Here is a 16724-nt window from a genome sequence, read left to right on the forward strand (position 1 = left end):
AGTAAGCTAAAAGTGCTGCCCACATACCTGAAGATCAACTGGATGTATTAAAATCTCTATAGGGGAGTTGTAAAATGAGCCTATTATCAAAAAAAAGTAGTGTTTCATTAGGAATTGCAATCTGGGAATTTTAAGAATGCATCGCGTCATCCAGGTGGATGCTGCACACTGGTGGTGGATGAGGAAATTCCCCTCTATGTGTAAAGGGCTTTGAGTGCCCAGAAAAGCGCTATATAAATGTAAGGAATTATTATTATTATTATTATTATTATAAGTTATATATAATATGTATTAATATAAAAAGAAGAGACAAGAATAGTTTAACCACTGCTTTATAAAATGTTTATTATCTGTTTTTCATTATTATCAGCAATTCAAAATAGATACATGTTTAATGCGACATTAAAAGCTTTCCGAGCCCAGTAGTCAATAAAAAACACATTGAAAGCTGGAGCACATGACAATAGCAGCAGCCTGCACAATCAGTGATTCTGTGATTCTCTATCATTTAGTAGTTTACATTTAACTTAACAGGACCCATAACTATACCTAAGGCTACTATAAACTTTGTTATTTATTCATATAACCAGCAAGACAATTATATTTATCAAGTACCATATTTCAGTATTTAGCTTTCCTGGGGAATATTCAGGACTATCAGAAAGCCAAAAGAGATGAAGATAATACTATTTCCAATAAAGCAGGGTTTACAGTAAACCCTGCTGAGTCTGATCTTAGATTACTAAAATGTCATTTCAATTTTAACCCTTTATTCACCATTCTGGTTGGAAGTTAGAGAATATAAAAAAAGAACAAACTTATTTTGTGACAGAAAATACCTGCAGAAAAGGTACAAACAAATATGTCACTGTGGCAGTACCCTTCAAAAGTACCTTTCTGATATATTTCATTTAGGTACAAATACAGTTTGTACACTGCAGTAATTTTTCATTTTGGAAGAACTATCCCTTTAGGAAGGTATGGCATGAGGAGGGTAAACATATACATACAGTAGAGGTCAAAATTATAAGCTCTCTTGTAAATTTTATTTTCTTTTTCAATGTTTTTCCCAAATAATGTTTAACAGAGCAAAGAATTTTTCACAGTACTTTCACATATTCTGAAGAAAATCTTATTTGTTTTATATTGCCTAGAATAAAAGCAATTTTTAATTATTTTTTAAACCATTTTAAAGTCAATATTACTCACCCCTTTAAGCAATATATATTTTTTAATTGTCTATAGAACAAACCATCATTATACAATGATTTGCCTAAGAAAAGTTATTAAAACTATTATGTTTAGAAATGTGTTAAAAAAATCTTCTTTCTGTTAAACAGAAATTGGGGGAAAATATACAGGGGGCTAATAATTCAGATGTAATAAAACTAATAATTTACAGGCCTGCCATTAAGGTACATTTTAGGGAAAAAAAAGTCCAAGTGAGAACTTTTGAAAAGGTATAAACCCAGTGACAGCTTAGTCACATTTGAAATTACCGAAACTGACTAAATTAGAACATTGAATGTTCTTATCTGTATGAGAAACAGGTGACTGCTGGTAAATTTATAAAACATTATGAGCCTTCAACAACTTGATTTTCTGGGCTTTTCTTGTTGAGGTATTCAAGAACAAAGACCTGGAGGATTTTGTTGAGATTACTGATGGAGGTTTGGTCAAGGTTCTCCTCATTGTCATCAAATGTGTGCCACACCGCAGGAAAAGGTGTTGAAATAAGATGGAGAATGCGGACTCCTGCCATTGGAGTAAAAAAACACATGCAGGTTAATTCACTCCAAAAATGTTGTCATCTTTTATTCACCATCATGTTATACAAAAGTTAATTCAATAAAACCTGATTTCTGTCCCTCCACTGAAAGTTTCTCCATCTAGAAATCTGTTAATCTTTGTCTACAATTCACAACTGAACATTGATATGCAAATACAAACAGAAGCTCAAACATATCTTTATAAAACTCACTGGTTCTTGCTAAAATTCAACTGTACAAGAAATGAGAAAAAGTTTTGCATGTTAGGCTTGAGCTTCAGTGAGCAAAGATTGTTTGCAGCTCAATGTTTATACGGAAATTAATATGTTTATCATATGAAGTCATTGTGTCTCTTCTCAAGACTTGGATTAAACCATAATCTCATTAATCTATTTAAGCAAAGGGGCAGAAATCTCTCAGATTTGATATAAAATATCTTAATTTGTGTTACAACAACAAAACGTTTCTTTTGGGTTGGGAAGACTACTAGGATTAAAAAATGATGACATAATTTTCATTTTGGAGTGAAGAAAATCTCGAAAGGCCTGTTATTAAAATAAAAGCATTGATAATCCCACAGAAGGGTCTTTTACCTCGGTTGAGGAATGGTATGTGGTCATCCAGAATAAGTCCCACATGCAGGCCAGGCCAGAAATACTGAACCTCATTAGGGTGATTCTCCAGCTGACCGAGAGCATGTAGCCGACGCTCTGAAAAACAAAAAAGACACTTCTCCTATCAGCAATCTTTATTATTTTTCATAAGGGTCAAGGTGTATTTAGTACTGTTTTTGTTTAAGCAGTGATTTTCAATGTTCCAGCTATTTTGGACATTTCAGTTCAGTTTATTATTCTGACATGTGATGCCACCTAGTGATGCAAAAGCAATAGTTTTCAGTAAAGAACTAGTTTTCAGTAAAGAAATAAACAAAACAAAAATACATTTTAGATCACCTACAAATTTACTGACCAACAGTCACTGCACAATAAGCAAATCACAGCCATTTTCAGTTCATCCCTTTATTAAATATTTCCATTGTGGTCCTGCTATTTGCATATGTTTTGAGGATTTTCAGCATGTTTCTTAATGTGCATGTTTTGTGAGTATTTGCGGTGAGTTTTCTATTTGTGTTTGCGTAGTGAGGATTAGTGCTGTCAAAGTTTCATATAATTGTAGTGGTATGGTATGCATAAACAACACCTTTTTAGAAACAAAATATATCCTTTTGTTATGAGATATTCATAAATGTATGAATGTAACCCTAAACATTTGTCTAGATAGCCTACTCAACAAATCCATTCTGAAACCAAACTATGTACAGTGCAACCGAAAAGTATTCATAAATGAATACTTGCGCTTCACTTTTTCCACATTTTTCGAAGTTACAGCCTTATTCCAAAATGGATTCAATTCATTTATTTCCTCAAAATTCTGCACACAATACCCCATAATAACAATGTGAAAAAAATTTGTTTTAAATAGTTGCAAATTTATTAAAAATAAAAAACCTGAAAAATCACATGTACATAAGTATTCACAGCCTTTGCTCAATACTTTGTTGATGCACCTTTGGCAGCAATTACAGCCTCAAATCTTTTTGAATATGATGCCACAAGCTTGGCACACCTGTCTTTGGGAATTTTTGCCCATTCCTCTTTGCAGTACCTCTCAAGCTCTATCAGGTTGGATGGGAAGCGACGGTGTACAGCCATTGTCAGATCTCTACAGAGATGTTCAATAGAACTTAGGTCTGAGCTCTAGTTGGGCCACTCAAGGACATTCACCGAGTTGTTGTGAAGCCACTCCATTGATATTTTGGCAGTGTGCTTTGGGTCATTGTTCTGCTGGAAAATTAACCGTCGCCCCAGTCTGAGGACATAAGCACTCTAAAGCAGGTTTTTATTCAGGATGTCTCTGAACATTGCTTCGTTCATCTTTCCCTCTATCCTGACTAGTCTTCCAGTTCCTGCTGCTGAAAAACATCCCCACAGCATGATGCTGCCACCACCATGCTTCACTGTAGGGATGGTATTAGCCAGGTGATGAGCGGTGCCTGGTTTTCTCCAAATGTAACACCTAGCATTCACTCCAAAGGGTTCAATATTAGTCTCATCAGACCAGAGAATTTTGTTTCAAATGGTCTGAGAGTCCTTCAGATGCCAGTTGGCAAATTCCAGGCAGGGAGTAGCTTCCGTCTGGCCACTCTACCATACAGGCCTGATTGGTGGATTGCTGTACAGACGGTTGTCCTTCTGTAAGTTTCTCCTCTCTCCACAGAAGAACGCTGAGGCTCAAACAGAGTGAGCATCTGGTTATTGATCACCTCCCTGACTAAGGCCCTACTGCTCCGATTACTCAGCTTAGATGGCCGGCCAGCTCTAGCAAGATTCCTGGTGGTTCCAAACATCTTCCACTTACGGATGATGGAGGTCACTGTGCTCATTGGAACTTTCAGAGCAGCAGAATTTTTCTGTAACCTTCCCCAGCCTTTTGCCTCAAGACAATCCTGTCTTGAAGGTCTACAGACAATTCCTTTGTCTTCATGCTTGGTTTGTGCTTTGACATGCATTGTCAACCCTGGGACCTTATATATACAGCTGTATGCCTTTTCAAATCATGTCCAGTCAACTGAATTTACCACAGGTGAACTACAATTAAGTTGCTGAAACATCTTAAGAATGATCAGTGGAGACAGAATGTACCTGAGCTCAATTTAGAGCTTCACAGCAAAGGCTGTAAATACTTATGTACATGTGATTTTTCAGCTTTTTTATTTTTAATAAATTTGCAACCATTCCCAAAAAATCTTTGAATTTTAAATAATAATTTGTAAATTAAAAAATGTGGAAAAAGTGAAGCGCTATGAATACTTTCCAGATGCACTGTATATTCATACACTCAGAAGACAAGAATGGTTTTACTGCCGGTTAATTTATTCGGTGAGTGCCAGCATATAGGAGTTGCAAAGGTAAAGGAAGTTAACAGAGAGAACTAAAAGAAATTAAAGACGAGGAAAGTAATATAAAAGAAAGGAGAAGGCAAAAGAAGAGGCAAAAAAGAAGATGGCACACAACAAAACAGAGAAGAATAATACTAACCAATATTCTGTAGTCTGGAAAGCCACCGGGTCGTACTGGAGAACTGATTTCCAAATCGAGGATTAGGACCTCCAATCAAATCCAGAAGAACAAACAGATCCTGGGAAAAAATTTAATAAATGGATGATAAATGAACAAATGAACAAAGAACTTAGTTCAATGTTTTAGTTTGTTTTCAGTTGTCAAATTCATAATTAGATTTATAGTAATAATGTGAATGTAGATAACATCAGTGAACAACAACCAGTTAACCATATTTATTGAAATGTTTGGTCTGTTCATCACACAAACGTGTAAACATTTAATAATTAATTAAATAAAAACCAGTCTTATGTTGCACAGTTATATTTGAATAATCAAAAATGCATTCAAAAGTATTATTAAATATATTACTATAAAAGGTTTTTTTCTTTTATTCCAAAAATTATTAGCATATTAAGTAAAGCTCATGTTCTATGAGGACATTATTTTAATCTCCTTCTGTAAAATATATAAAAATGTAACATTTTAGAAATATGCATTGCTAATAACTTTCGACAATTTTTACAATTTTTGTATTTAGATTTTTTTTAACCTTTAGATTTTAGATTTTCAATAGGTAAATCTCTGCCAATAAAAAAAAAAACACCCTCATGACTAGTTTTGTGATACGGAGTCACATTTTTTTTTATTTGTGGTTTGGGATGATAAGAGACTAATGAAAGTAATGGGTTTTTTTGTAACAAAAAATAAGATGGAGAAAAATGTGAGATTGTAAGTGAAGTATACAATGCTGTCAAGCTGGCTGGTGTTGGTAGCTTCTGGTGGATGTGATGCTGTGGCCATTTTGTGGGCCAGATGACGAGAGCCATACAGAGAGTCTTCAGATGTCCACTGATAAAGAGCCTCTTCTCCATCAAAGAACAAGAGCTGCAGAGACAGTTCTAAGCCAGAATTCTGTGAGAAAACACACATATTGTTGAGTATTTCTAAACAGTTCCCCTTATCATGCCGTAGCAGTTTCATTTCCGGTAGAACTAATTTAGGGGTCTATGATTTCTGTGTTCATTTAGCTGTGACAGAATATATTACATTTGTATTGCAAAAAATATTGTAGAATTTCTTTTTATTTTTGTATTGTTAAAAAAAAGAATATATATTGTCATTATTATGTGAAAACAGCTAAAATCCTCAGTGATTTTGCTCAAACAGCAGTATATGTTGTGCATGAGCATACTTTTTAATTCATAGAGCCATGATTTTAGGAAAGTGATCAACACCCTACATAAAAAAGCACATTTCAGTCATATCGATTACAAACCCTCGACTGATGTTATGAAAGTAAATTTAAAGGTCCCATGAAGTGCTTTGAAACATGCATTTCTTATTCAAAATTTGATGTAATATTAAGCCATTAAAGGAACAGATCACCCAACAATTAAAGTTTTTTTCATCACTTACGTGCACACCACTCATTCTGCTGAATATTTTGAAATATTTCCTGATATTTTGGGGAATGTTGGAAACTGGTATTGACAAAACTAGAAGTCAACCGATACTGGTTTTTGCCTTTACAGATTGGACCATACTTTCATCTGACCAATTAATTTACTAATAATAAATAAACATAACATAAAAATAAACAATGTGCTAAATAAAGGTACATTTTTTAAAAAGAAATGGAAAAATCATGAAAATTGCTAAAAATTTTAAACAATCGAACAATAATAATAATAAGGGTTGACACGGTAGCTCAGTGGTTAGCACTGTCACCTTACAGCAAAAAGGTTGCTGGTTTGAGTCCCAGCTGGGTCAGTTGGCAGTTCTGTGTGCATGTTCTCCCTGTGTTTACGTGGGATTCCTTCGGGTGCTCCGGTTTCCCCCACAGAGTGTGAATATGTGTATGGATGTTTCCTTGTTCTGGGTTGCAGCTGAAAGGGCATCTGCTGTGTAAAACATTTGCTGGATAAGTTGGCGGTTCATTCCGCTGTAGGGAACCCTGATGAATAAAGGAACTAAAGGGAAATTTAATTAATAATAATAATAATATTATTATTATTATTGAAATTTGGGAACATCAACCGTTTAAAAGATTTCAAATAAAATTTGTACTAGTTTTAACAAAAAAATCTCCATATAGAAATAAAACAGAATAAAACGCTGGTTACGTATGTAACCTTGGTTCTATGACTTGCGGAAGACCGCCAGAGGCATTACGGAGTGGATACCTTCCTGTCCTTTCCCCTTGTCGAGAACCTAATAACAAAGTTGTCGCCCCCGTGACCTTAATGACGTGTCCGCCTATAAATACCTCAGTCTACGTCATTACTTCCTCCGAGTCTTCTCGTGAACCTAAGTGACCAGAGGCTCTGGCGGTCTTCCGCCAGTCATAGAACCAAGGTTACATACATAACCAGCGTTCTATTTCCTTGGCTACAGACCGCCAGAGGCATTACAGAGTGGAAGATGAATATCAAATTTGTCACGAAGGTTCATAACCTTAAAACCAGAACTGGGTTATACAAGAATAAAGATAACAAGCTTGTATGCCATGCAATTATTTTATTTATATATATTTTTCTATCAGTCAATTCTCTTTTCACCAAGGATTGCTGCAGCACAATTCATTTGGGCTGAAACAACATTAAGTCTGTAAAAGCGTGAAAAGGTAGTGGGTGAGCTCCAGGTTGCGGCCGAACAGATGTCCGCTAACTGGACCCCTCTCAACGCCGCCCATGATGCTGTCACTGAGCGTGTAGAGTGACACTTTACTGGATTCGGAAGAATCTCTCTGACGGAGGCATAGGCACTCGTGATGACCTCCGTTATCCAATGCGCCAACCTTTGTTTTGACAGGGGATAACCCTTGAAACGGTCTGAAAAACAAACAAATAACTGATCGGTTGTTCTCCACGATGCCGATCGGTTCACATAGAAACGTAGCGATCTAACTGGGCACAGCTCCCGTCTAACATCCGGGTCTGCTGAATGAAACGCCGGTAGCACTACTGGTGTATTAGTGAATTGACTCGACAAAACCTTAGGCAAAAATGCTGGATTTGGCCAGAGTGTCACCTTAGAATCATCGGGACCCCATTGAAGACATTCTTGAGATACAGAGAGCGCGTGTAATTCACTAACACGCTTCGCGGATGTTATCGCCAGCAGAAAAGCAGTTTTTAGTGAAAGCCACTTAATATCCGCAGATGACAGTGGTTCGAATGGAAATTCGCACAGACTCCCGAGTACAATGTTGAGATTCCACTGTGGAATCGCTACCCTGCTGGGAGGATGCAGTCTATTAGCGCCTTTAAGAAAAGTGATCATTAACCTATGTGTTCCGATCGAGCATCCCTCTACTGAACCTCTGTGTGCTGACAACGCTGCTACATAGACCTTTAAGGTAGAGTACGAACGACCCTTCCTCAGTAAACTCTGCAAAAACTCGAGTATATCCAGTATGGAACAATTCTGGGGGCATATTTGATTCTCCTTGCACCATTCAGAGAAAAGTTTCCATCTATTCTGATATAACGCTCTGGTGGATGGTGCATGAGCGTTCATAACAGTGTCCCTGACCCCCTGCGAACAGACCAGTAGGCTGGCGTCGCCCCCAGCGGCCATACACACAATTTCAGTGTTTGAGGTTGGTCGTGGTGAAACGTGCCCTCTAGCTGTGTCAGGAGATCTGGTCTGACTGGTAAACGGGCTGGCGGACCCGTTAAAAGATCGTGTAGGAGACGGAACCATGGTCTGTTTGGCCAGTGAGGGGCTATTAGTAACAACGGTTGGTTTGTCACACGAATGCGACTGAGAACTAGCCAAATCATTGGAAACGGAGGGAACGCATAAAGGAGACAGCTCGGCCAGCTGTGGGCCATTGCATCCTGACCCAGCGAGCCCACTTCCTTTCTCAGTGAGAACCATTCCAGACACTGTGCTGACTGACTGTTCGCGAACAGGTCTATCTTCGCCCTCCCATACGTATTCTAAATGAGTTGAATTGTTTGGGGATGGAGCTGCCACTCCCCTGGCACAGGTACATTCCGTGATAGTGCATCTGCCACCCTGTTCACATGACCGGGAATGTGTATTGCTCTCAAGGATGATAGATGGACATCTGCCCACAGCCACAGCTCGTGTGCAGCACGGAGGAGCTTCAGCGATCTCGTGCCACCTTGGTGATTTATGTTGAATACAACCGACACATTGTCTGACCGGATTAACACATGTTTGCGTTCTAACTGTTTCGTGAAATGTTTCAGGGTTAGCAAAACCGCTCTCAGCTCTAGGTAATTGATTTGTTGGGAGCGGAGATTCGCCCTCCAGTTCCCTCTCACACCAATCTGCCTCCATACACCCCCCCAGCCCCATAGGCTGGCATCGGTGGTTATAATTTCTCTTTTTGCCAGTGGTGGCCCCATAGCAACACTACTCGTTAGAAACTTCATATTGCGCCATGGTTTTAATGTTTGCCATGCTACCTTTGCCACTCGTACTAAGGTGTATTTTTGATTTATGACTGACAGGTGTCTCCCAATCAGCCATCGTTGAAAGGGTCTCAGGAAAAGCATGCCCAATCTGACCACTGGGGTTGCTGCTGCTAGCATACCCGCTAGTTTTAGCAACGTCATGTATCTGACACCTTTGCCCGGTTTTATATAGACTGACAGCTGTAATATTTTTTGTGCTCGTGTTTTTGTAAGACGAGCGGTCATGTTGCTGGAATTGAGATAGACCCCAAGAAACTGAATAGTTTGCGCTGGAATGAGCTGACATTTGGACTGGTTGAATGTAAAGCCGAGATTCGTCATATGCGCCCAGAGCTGCTGCAGATTTCTTGACAACTTTTTTGGGCTCTCTGCGCACAAAAGCCAATCGTCGATGTACGGGAGGATACACATCCCGCTGTTTTGTAAGGGAGCTAGTGCGGTCTGGATCACCTTCGTGAACACCCTTGGAGCTAGTGATAGGCCGAACGGAAGCACTTTGAACTGATAGGTCTTCCCTTCGAAATGGAATCTTAGAAAACGACGATGATGACACGCGATTGGAATGTGGAAATATGCGTCTTTTAAGTCCACCTTCGCCAGCCAATGTTGAGGCTCGATTGTACGCAAGACATCGGTTAACCGGAGCATACGAAACGGTAGGAATTTAAATTTTTTGTTCAGATTCCTTAAGTCTAGTATAGGCCGAAAGCCCCCTTCTTTTTTGGGAGTTAGAAAGTAGACGGAAAAAAACCCCTGTGCTGCAGCCGGTGGTTTTATTTCCTCTATTGCGTTTTTTTCGAGTAGTGTTTGAATTTCTCTGACTAGGATGTTGTGTTTTTCCGTGCTTGTTGTAAAAGATGGACGTACTTCCGTGTTTAGGACGGGCCGGCGACGAAACTGCAGATTGTAACCATGGGAAATTGTGTTTAAAACCCACTGATTTTTTGTTATTGAATGCCAATATTGAATCTGCCGCATCGTAAATTTGTTCGCTGCCGGCCCTGACGAGTCAGCGCTGTCTGCGAGTGGGTTTTGTGTCTTTGTGGGGGCGAGTATCAGAGACCCCCGTATTTCGGCGATATGGTCTGTTTGCGGGCATATAAGGTCGAGATTGTTGGACCCTATAGAGCCTATTCTGCGGTAGTTGTGGTGATTCGCGCACGGTACGTTGGTGGTGCGAGGGAAACGTATCCCGGCGAAAAGAATAGGGTTGATGGCCGGGTGCCTTAAACTCAACTTGCTGCTGACACCGTGCTTCTGAAGCTACGCGTCTACGTTCCAGAGCCTCCTGTGCACCTGGTCCAAATATCTGGCCTGGAACCAGAGGGAGCTGACGCAAGGTGGTTCTACAGGATTCTGACAAGGGTGACTGAGCCACCCAAACCTGGCGCCGGGCTTGGACCAGCAGTCCCATGGCTTTACCGCAGTGACCTGCTATCGAACCTACCGATCTCAGGGCTACATTAACCATGTCTTTAAGGGAATCATCTGATGAGCTGACTGAAGCCTTGATTGCCAATAACAGGTGTACAAGCGTGTTGGCAGTCTTCCCCAAGCACCCAGTGGAGTTATATATTTTCCCTATCAAATTGTCTGTGCGTCTGCATTCCATGTTTGGACACCTCGGATCTTGTCTTAGCGCTTCGTCTGGCGGTACGATCAAAGATGCTACTGCTGGCTCTATGGGTGGCATATGTCCCAGCCCCATCGAGGCCGGCTCTTCCATTGTTGCTGACATACGTGAAACCCGGTCCAATCGTGTTGATTGAGCGGACTCAAAGGCTTGTGCAAACACCTTCGTAAAATGTGGAGATTGTGGAATTGACAACACATTCACACGGGAAACCGAATGCTTGAGTGGGTTTGTATGTGCGGCGTCTGTGTTTTTTTTTACTGCCGACACCAATTTTCATTAGCGCTGATCTGATTACATTTACTAACTCATCAGATTGAAGTGTAATTCACTATGATTACTGCGATCCTCTACATCACTATCAGTTATTGTTTGTTCTCTATCTGAAAGGGATCTTTCCTCTGAAAACAGCGAGTCTGTGGCTGCAACAGAAACGCAGTCAACGTCATCCGGAATTGGCTCACGTGAAAAAGACGCGAAAGAGACTGAACGGCCGTTTCTTCGCTACCCGCTTCGGAAATCCCAGAAGCTGGTTGCTGTTGAAGTTTTGCTAGAAACTCCTGAATTTCACCTATGCCTTTAGCTAGCTCATCCACTCTATGAGCTAATTCTTTTTTTCCTTTTCTTTTCTTTTCTTTTGGCAGGGGAGCGGAAACCTGCAGTGATAACTTCCGTTTCCTACTCCCATCCATATTAGCCCCTGCTAGACGAGCGCGTCGTACTGCTAGGGGTAATACGCTGCAATTAGTACACGGATCTTCTAGAGCTTCCCTGAGATGCTCAATCCCCAGGCAGCTCGGACATTGATCGTGCCCGTCACCTACATCCATCTGCCCTTGGCAAGAGGAGCATAGTGCCGACATCCTGTAATCAGGGGGGTAATGGAAACACCACAACCCCTTATTCCCTTTTTTTTTTTTTTACTTACGGATTTTTTTGGTTATGGGTGGTTTGGAAAAACCACGCTCACCCAACACCCTTTTTGTTTCTTTAAAGGATACAGCTGGTGGAACTTCGTCCTGGTTAGCTGTTCTAACACCTTTAGGTTCTGACATTTAGACGAGAAGACGAAAGAGGAAGTAATGACGTAGACTGAGGTATTTATAGGCGGACACGTCATTAAGGTCACGGGGGTGACAACTTTGTTATTAGGTTCTCGACAAGGGGAAAGGACAGGAAGGTATAGACTCTGTAATGCCTCTGGCGGTCTGTAGCCAAGGAAATAGAACTGTTGTTTTTTTAATAAATAAAATAACTCTCAAATAAACAAAATATAAAACTGAAAGTACTTCCAGACATCATCAGACACCAGATGTGTTTGTCAGTGCTGATGTGGTGCTGGCCTTTTAATCCAGCACTGTCACTTACTTCTTATGTACAGGGTGATTGAAAAAGAATACCACAACTTTCGGGTTGATGTCACTCGAGTGTCTGGAGAGGGTCATATTGAACGTCTGTGAACTTTGTTAATACTCTTCACATTGATTAATTACCAAAGGTTTCATCATGTTCCTTTGATTAAATACAGATTTTCAAAGTTGTGGTATTCTTTCTGAATCACCATGTACAGTGTACATGTATATATATATACATTTGGTATACAGTTAAAGCGGATGCGAATACATATAAATTAGGAAAGTCTACTTAACAAAACAAGTGAGTATACCGAGGGTATACACAATTATTGATCCTCAGAAGTCATAATACTCAAACAGCTCTTGGAAAAAAGTAGGCATATGGAGTATACGTGCGTATAGCCCCAACTACACCACTGATGTATTTATATCTAAATGATTATTTTACACTGTATAGACTGTGACGTGATTTTGTCATTATTACAGATAAAATACTCAGCTGTATATGTTGTGCACAAGCAAGGCAGTGGTCCTTAATATAGCCATGTAGGAACTCAGATTTGAATTAGGGTTGTTCTCCATGTAAAACTAGGATTGCTTTTGGCATACTGTAAACAGAACCAAAAGTCCTGAAGAGCTCAAAACTGGCCACTTTAAAGGGCCCTTTGGAATGAATAATTTGGAAGGGTACAACTGAAAGACACTACCATGCCAACACATTAAAAAAAACACACACACAAATGATATACTTTGTACTTTGTTATTGTCACGGATTGGCCAGGCTCTTCCACCAACATCACGCATCGAGCACCTTCACCTGAGTATTAACCACGCACAGCTGCACCCAATCACTCCCATTCACTATATAAGCACACACCTCACTTCACTCATTGTCCGGTCTCGTTCTTACGAAGCGGACTCTGAGTGAACCACTTCCTAGGTTTCACTCCCCTGCGATCTCAGAAAATATACTTATCTTTACTCTGTTTCCTTCCAGTCTGTCCAGTGTTCCCGGTGTCCTGTCAGCGTTGTGTGTCTCGTCAGTCTGTCTTCCCCGCAAGTCCTCTGGTGTGTGCATTCGGTCATCCTTCAGTGTCTGTCATCCCACCTGCCACAGAGGATCATCAGTTTCTCCGAACTCCATTCAACTCTCAATTATTCTTATCCACTTATGCTCATCTGTTGGAATAAACATCGTTTATACTAACTCCCCTTGTTTGTCTGTCTGCTTCCATAACAGAAGACCGTACCATCAACTACCAACAGCATGAGCACTCACGATCCCCTTCAGGAGTTGGTGGATTCATTGAAGAGAGTGCTACTACCATCTGCTCCACTTCCGAAGCCACCACCAGCACCGAGCACTTCTTCACCGTCCACCCACTCATCCAGTCCCATGGCTCGACCAGCGCCCTACTCTGGCGGGGCGGAGGAGTGCAATGGATTTCTCCTACAATGTTCTCTGGTATTCACTATGCAACCCGAGTTATACCCTACAGATCGTTCCAAAATCGCTTTCATCATCTCCCTTCTCTCTGGGTCGGCTCTTCGGTGGGCTGAAACCATCTGGCAACAGTCTGGGCCGGTAACAAATTGCATTCAGTCATTCACCCAGTATTTCAAGGAGGTTTTTGGTCGCGCGGATGCTGAAGTAGCAGCTGGAGAACAGTTATACCATCTCAAACAGGGAGCCATGTCCACTCAGGATTATGCTCTCAGGTTTCGAACTCTGGCTGCTGCTAGCGGGTGGAATGAGCGATCTCTCCTCACAACCTACCGGCTCGGACCTAGAGCCCAGCCTCCGGTTACAGCTGGCCGCCCTCGACGACACGATGGGATTGGAGAAGTTCATCCAACACTCTCTGCGCTGTTCCGATCGTCTGAGGGTCTACCAGCATGATCCTCCACCAGTATCCCAAGCACTCCTCCGTTCGCCAGAGCCAGCCGTCCCTCCAGAACCAGAACCCATGATCATAGAATCTGGTAGACTGACGATCACCGAGCGACAGAGGAGGCTGACCCGGGGTCTGTGCATGTACTGTGGTGCCAAAGGACATGTCAGGCTGGACTGTCCCATTCGTCCAGCACGCTCTGTGGTGAGTTTGTTCAGTTCTCCCATTGAAAAGATGCATCCTCTCACCACTAATGTCCAGTTAACTACCCCTTCTGTCTCAGTTTCAGTCACCGCCCTCATCGACTCCGGGTCAGCAGGAAATTTCATCTCGCACGCCCTCTGTCGCCGACTCCAGCTTAACACCGAAGCCTCGACGCACGTCTACCAGATTCAACCCATAACCAACGATATCCATTCTCAGGCACGTATCCATCGAAAATGTGAACCCGTCAATCTCCAAGTAGGACTGCTCCACAAAGAGGAGATTCAATTTCTGGTTCTGGAGGGTGCATCGATGGATATCATCTTAGGGCGCCCGTGGCTGGTGAAGCACGATCCCATCCTCTCTTGGGGCACAGGAGAGATTAAGAGATGGGGAGAAGAATGCAGATCCAGCTGTTTTCCCGATCTACTCTTACAAATTCAAAGACCCATTACCGTCTACGTCACGTCTGTCGAAAGTCCAATCGAGAAAATATCCATTCAGATCCCGAAGATCTACTCCTCATACGAGGATGTATTTTGCCCCAGAGAGCTTCCCAGCTACCTCCACATCGGCCATGGGACTGCGCATAGACCTGCTTCCAGATGCTCCTATGCCCAGAGGTAGGATCTACCGTTGTCCCTTCCGGAAACCAAGGCAATGGAGAGTAACATCCATGAGGCTCTGAGTCAGGGGTATATCCGTCCATCCACATCACCTGCTGCCTTAAGTTTCTTCTTCGTGGCTAAGAAGGATGGAGGGCTGCGGCCATGTATCGATTACAGAACCCTAAATCAAGGTACAGTCAAATTCCGCTATCCCCTTCCTCTCGTCCCGGCAGCCTTGGAACAACTCAGATCCGCCAAAATTTTCACCAAGTTGGACCTCCGCAGCGCCTATAACCTGGTGAGAATGCGTGAGGGGGACGAGTGGAAGACTGGGTTTGTGACCCCTACTGGACACTACGAGTACCTGGTCATGCCCTATGGTCTGGTTAACGCCCCATCCGTATTCCAAAACTTCATCCACGAAGTCCTCCGGGAGTTCCTCCATCTCTTCGTCATTGTATACATAGATGATATCCTGATTTACTCCGGAGTGAGGCCGAACATCGCCACCACATTGCGGAGGTCCTGAAAACCCTCAGGAAACACCGCCTGTACCTCAAGGCTGAAAAAATGCTCCTTCCATTTACCATCTGTTCAGTTCTTGGGGTACATGATCGATCAGAGAGGGGTTCGTATGGACGAGAGGAAGGTCACTTCCGTCATCTCCTGGCCCGAACCAAAAACCATAAAGGAACTCCAACGTTTCCTAGGATTTGCTAACTTCTATCAACGTTTCATCCACAATTACAGTCTCATCACCGCTCCGCTCACCAACCTGTTGAAAAACAAACCTAAAACACTACCCTGGCCTCCCGAAGCCGCCGCAGCCTTCCAAAACCTCAAAGAATCATTCACTCAAGCCCCACTGCTGACTCATCCCGATCCTGACTTACCGTTTGTGGTCGAAGTGGATGCATCGACCACTGGAGTGGGATTCATCCTCTCCCAGTACCACGGTACTCATCCATTACTCCATCCATGTGCCTATTTTTCCCGGAAGCTCAGCCCGGTGGAAAGGAACTATGACATCGGAAATCGAGAACTTCTGGCCATCAAGCTTGCCCTGGAGGAGTGGCGACACTGGTTGGAGGGGGCCAAACATTCGTTCCAGGTGATCACAGATCATAAAAATCTCCAATACCTAAAAGATGCTAAAAGACTCTGTCCTCGTCAGGCCCGTTGGTCATTGTTCTTCTCCAGATTTCAGTTCTCTATCTCATATCGACCAGGATCAAAGAATATCCGAGCAGACGCACTTTCCAGACTTCACGACCAGCATGAAATTGAGACACCGGCCAAGATCCTTCCCGATCAGATCACTATCTGTCCCATCCAATGGTCGCTCCTACAGTAACCGCCACTCCAGAATCCAGAACTCCGCCGGGCTGTCCCCCCAATCGACGTTTCATCCTGAAAATCAACGGGTAGATCTCATTCATTCCAGCCATACATCTCTGGGCACAGGACATCCTGGGGCCAAAACACCCTCTCGCTGCTATCCCAACGCTTTTGGTGGCCGAACATGGCGAGGGATGTGAGAAGGTACGTCCAAGGCTCCAGAGAATGCGCTATGTCGAAGAGTCCTCGCCATCTACCTGCTGGTAAACTCCATCCCTTGCCCATCCCAAACCGCCCTGGTCACACCTAGGAGTTGACTTCATGACAGACCTCCCATTGTCTGAAGGTAACACCT

General features: G+C 42.2%; 1 protein-coding gene across 1 annotated transcript in view; it reads right to left on the bottom strand.

The window, feature by feature from the left end:
- Positions 1–319: 319 nt before the first annotated feature.
- qpct (glutaminyl-peptide cyclotransferase) overlaps positions 320–16724 on the bottom strand; it is a 28156-nt gene continuing 11751 nt past the window's right edge. Inside the window, exons 5-8 of the mRNA XM_056476683.1 lie at positions 5636–5803; positions 4868–4967; positions 2363–2479; positions 320–1755 (exon numbers count right to left, since the gene is read on the bottom strand). Of these exons, the coding sequence (XP_056332658.1) occupies positions 1577–1755; positions 2363–2479; positions 4868–4967; positions 5636–5803 (564 nt within the window). The 3' untranslated portion in view covers positions 320–1576. The remainder of the gene's footprint in view (positions 1756–2362; positions 2480–4867; positions 4968–5635; positions 5804–16724) is intronic.

The sequence above is a fragment of the Danio aesculapii genome, chromosome 17, assembly GCF_903798145.1.
Source record: "Danio aesculapii chromosome 17, fDanAes4.1, whole genome shotgun sequence".
Taxonomy (NCBI): Eukaryota; Metazoa; Chordata; class Actinopteri; order Cypriniformes; family Danionidae; genus Danio; species Danio aesculapii.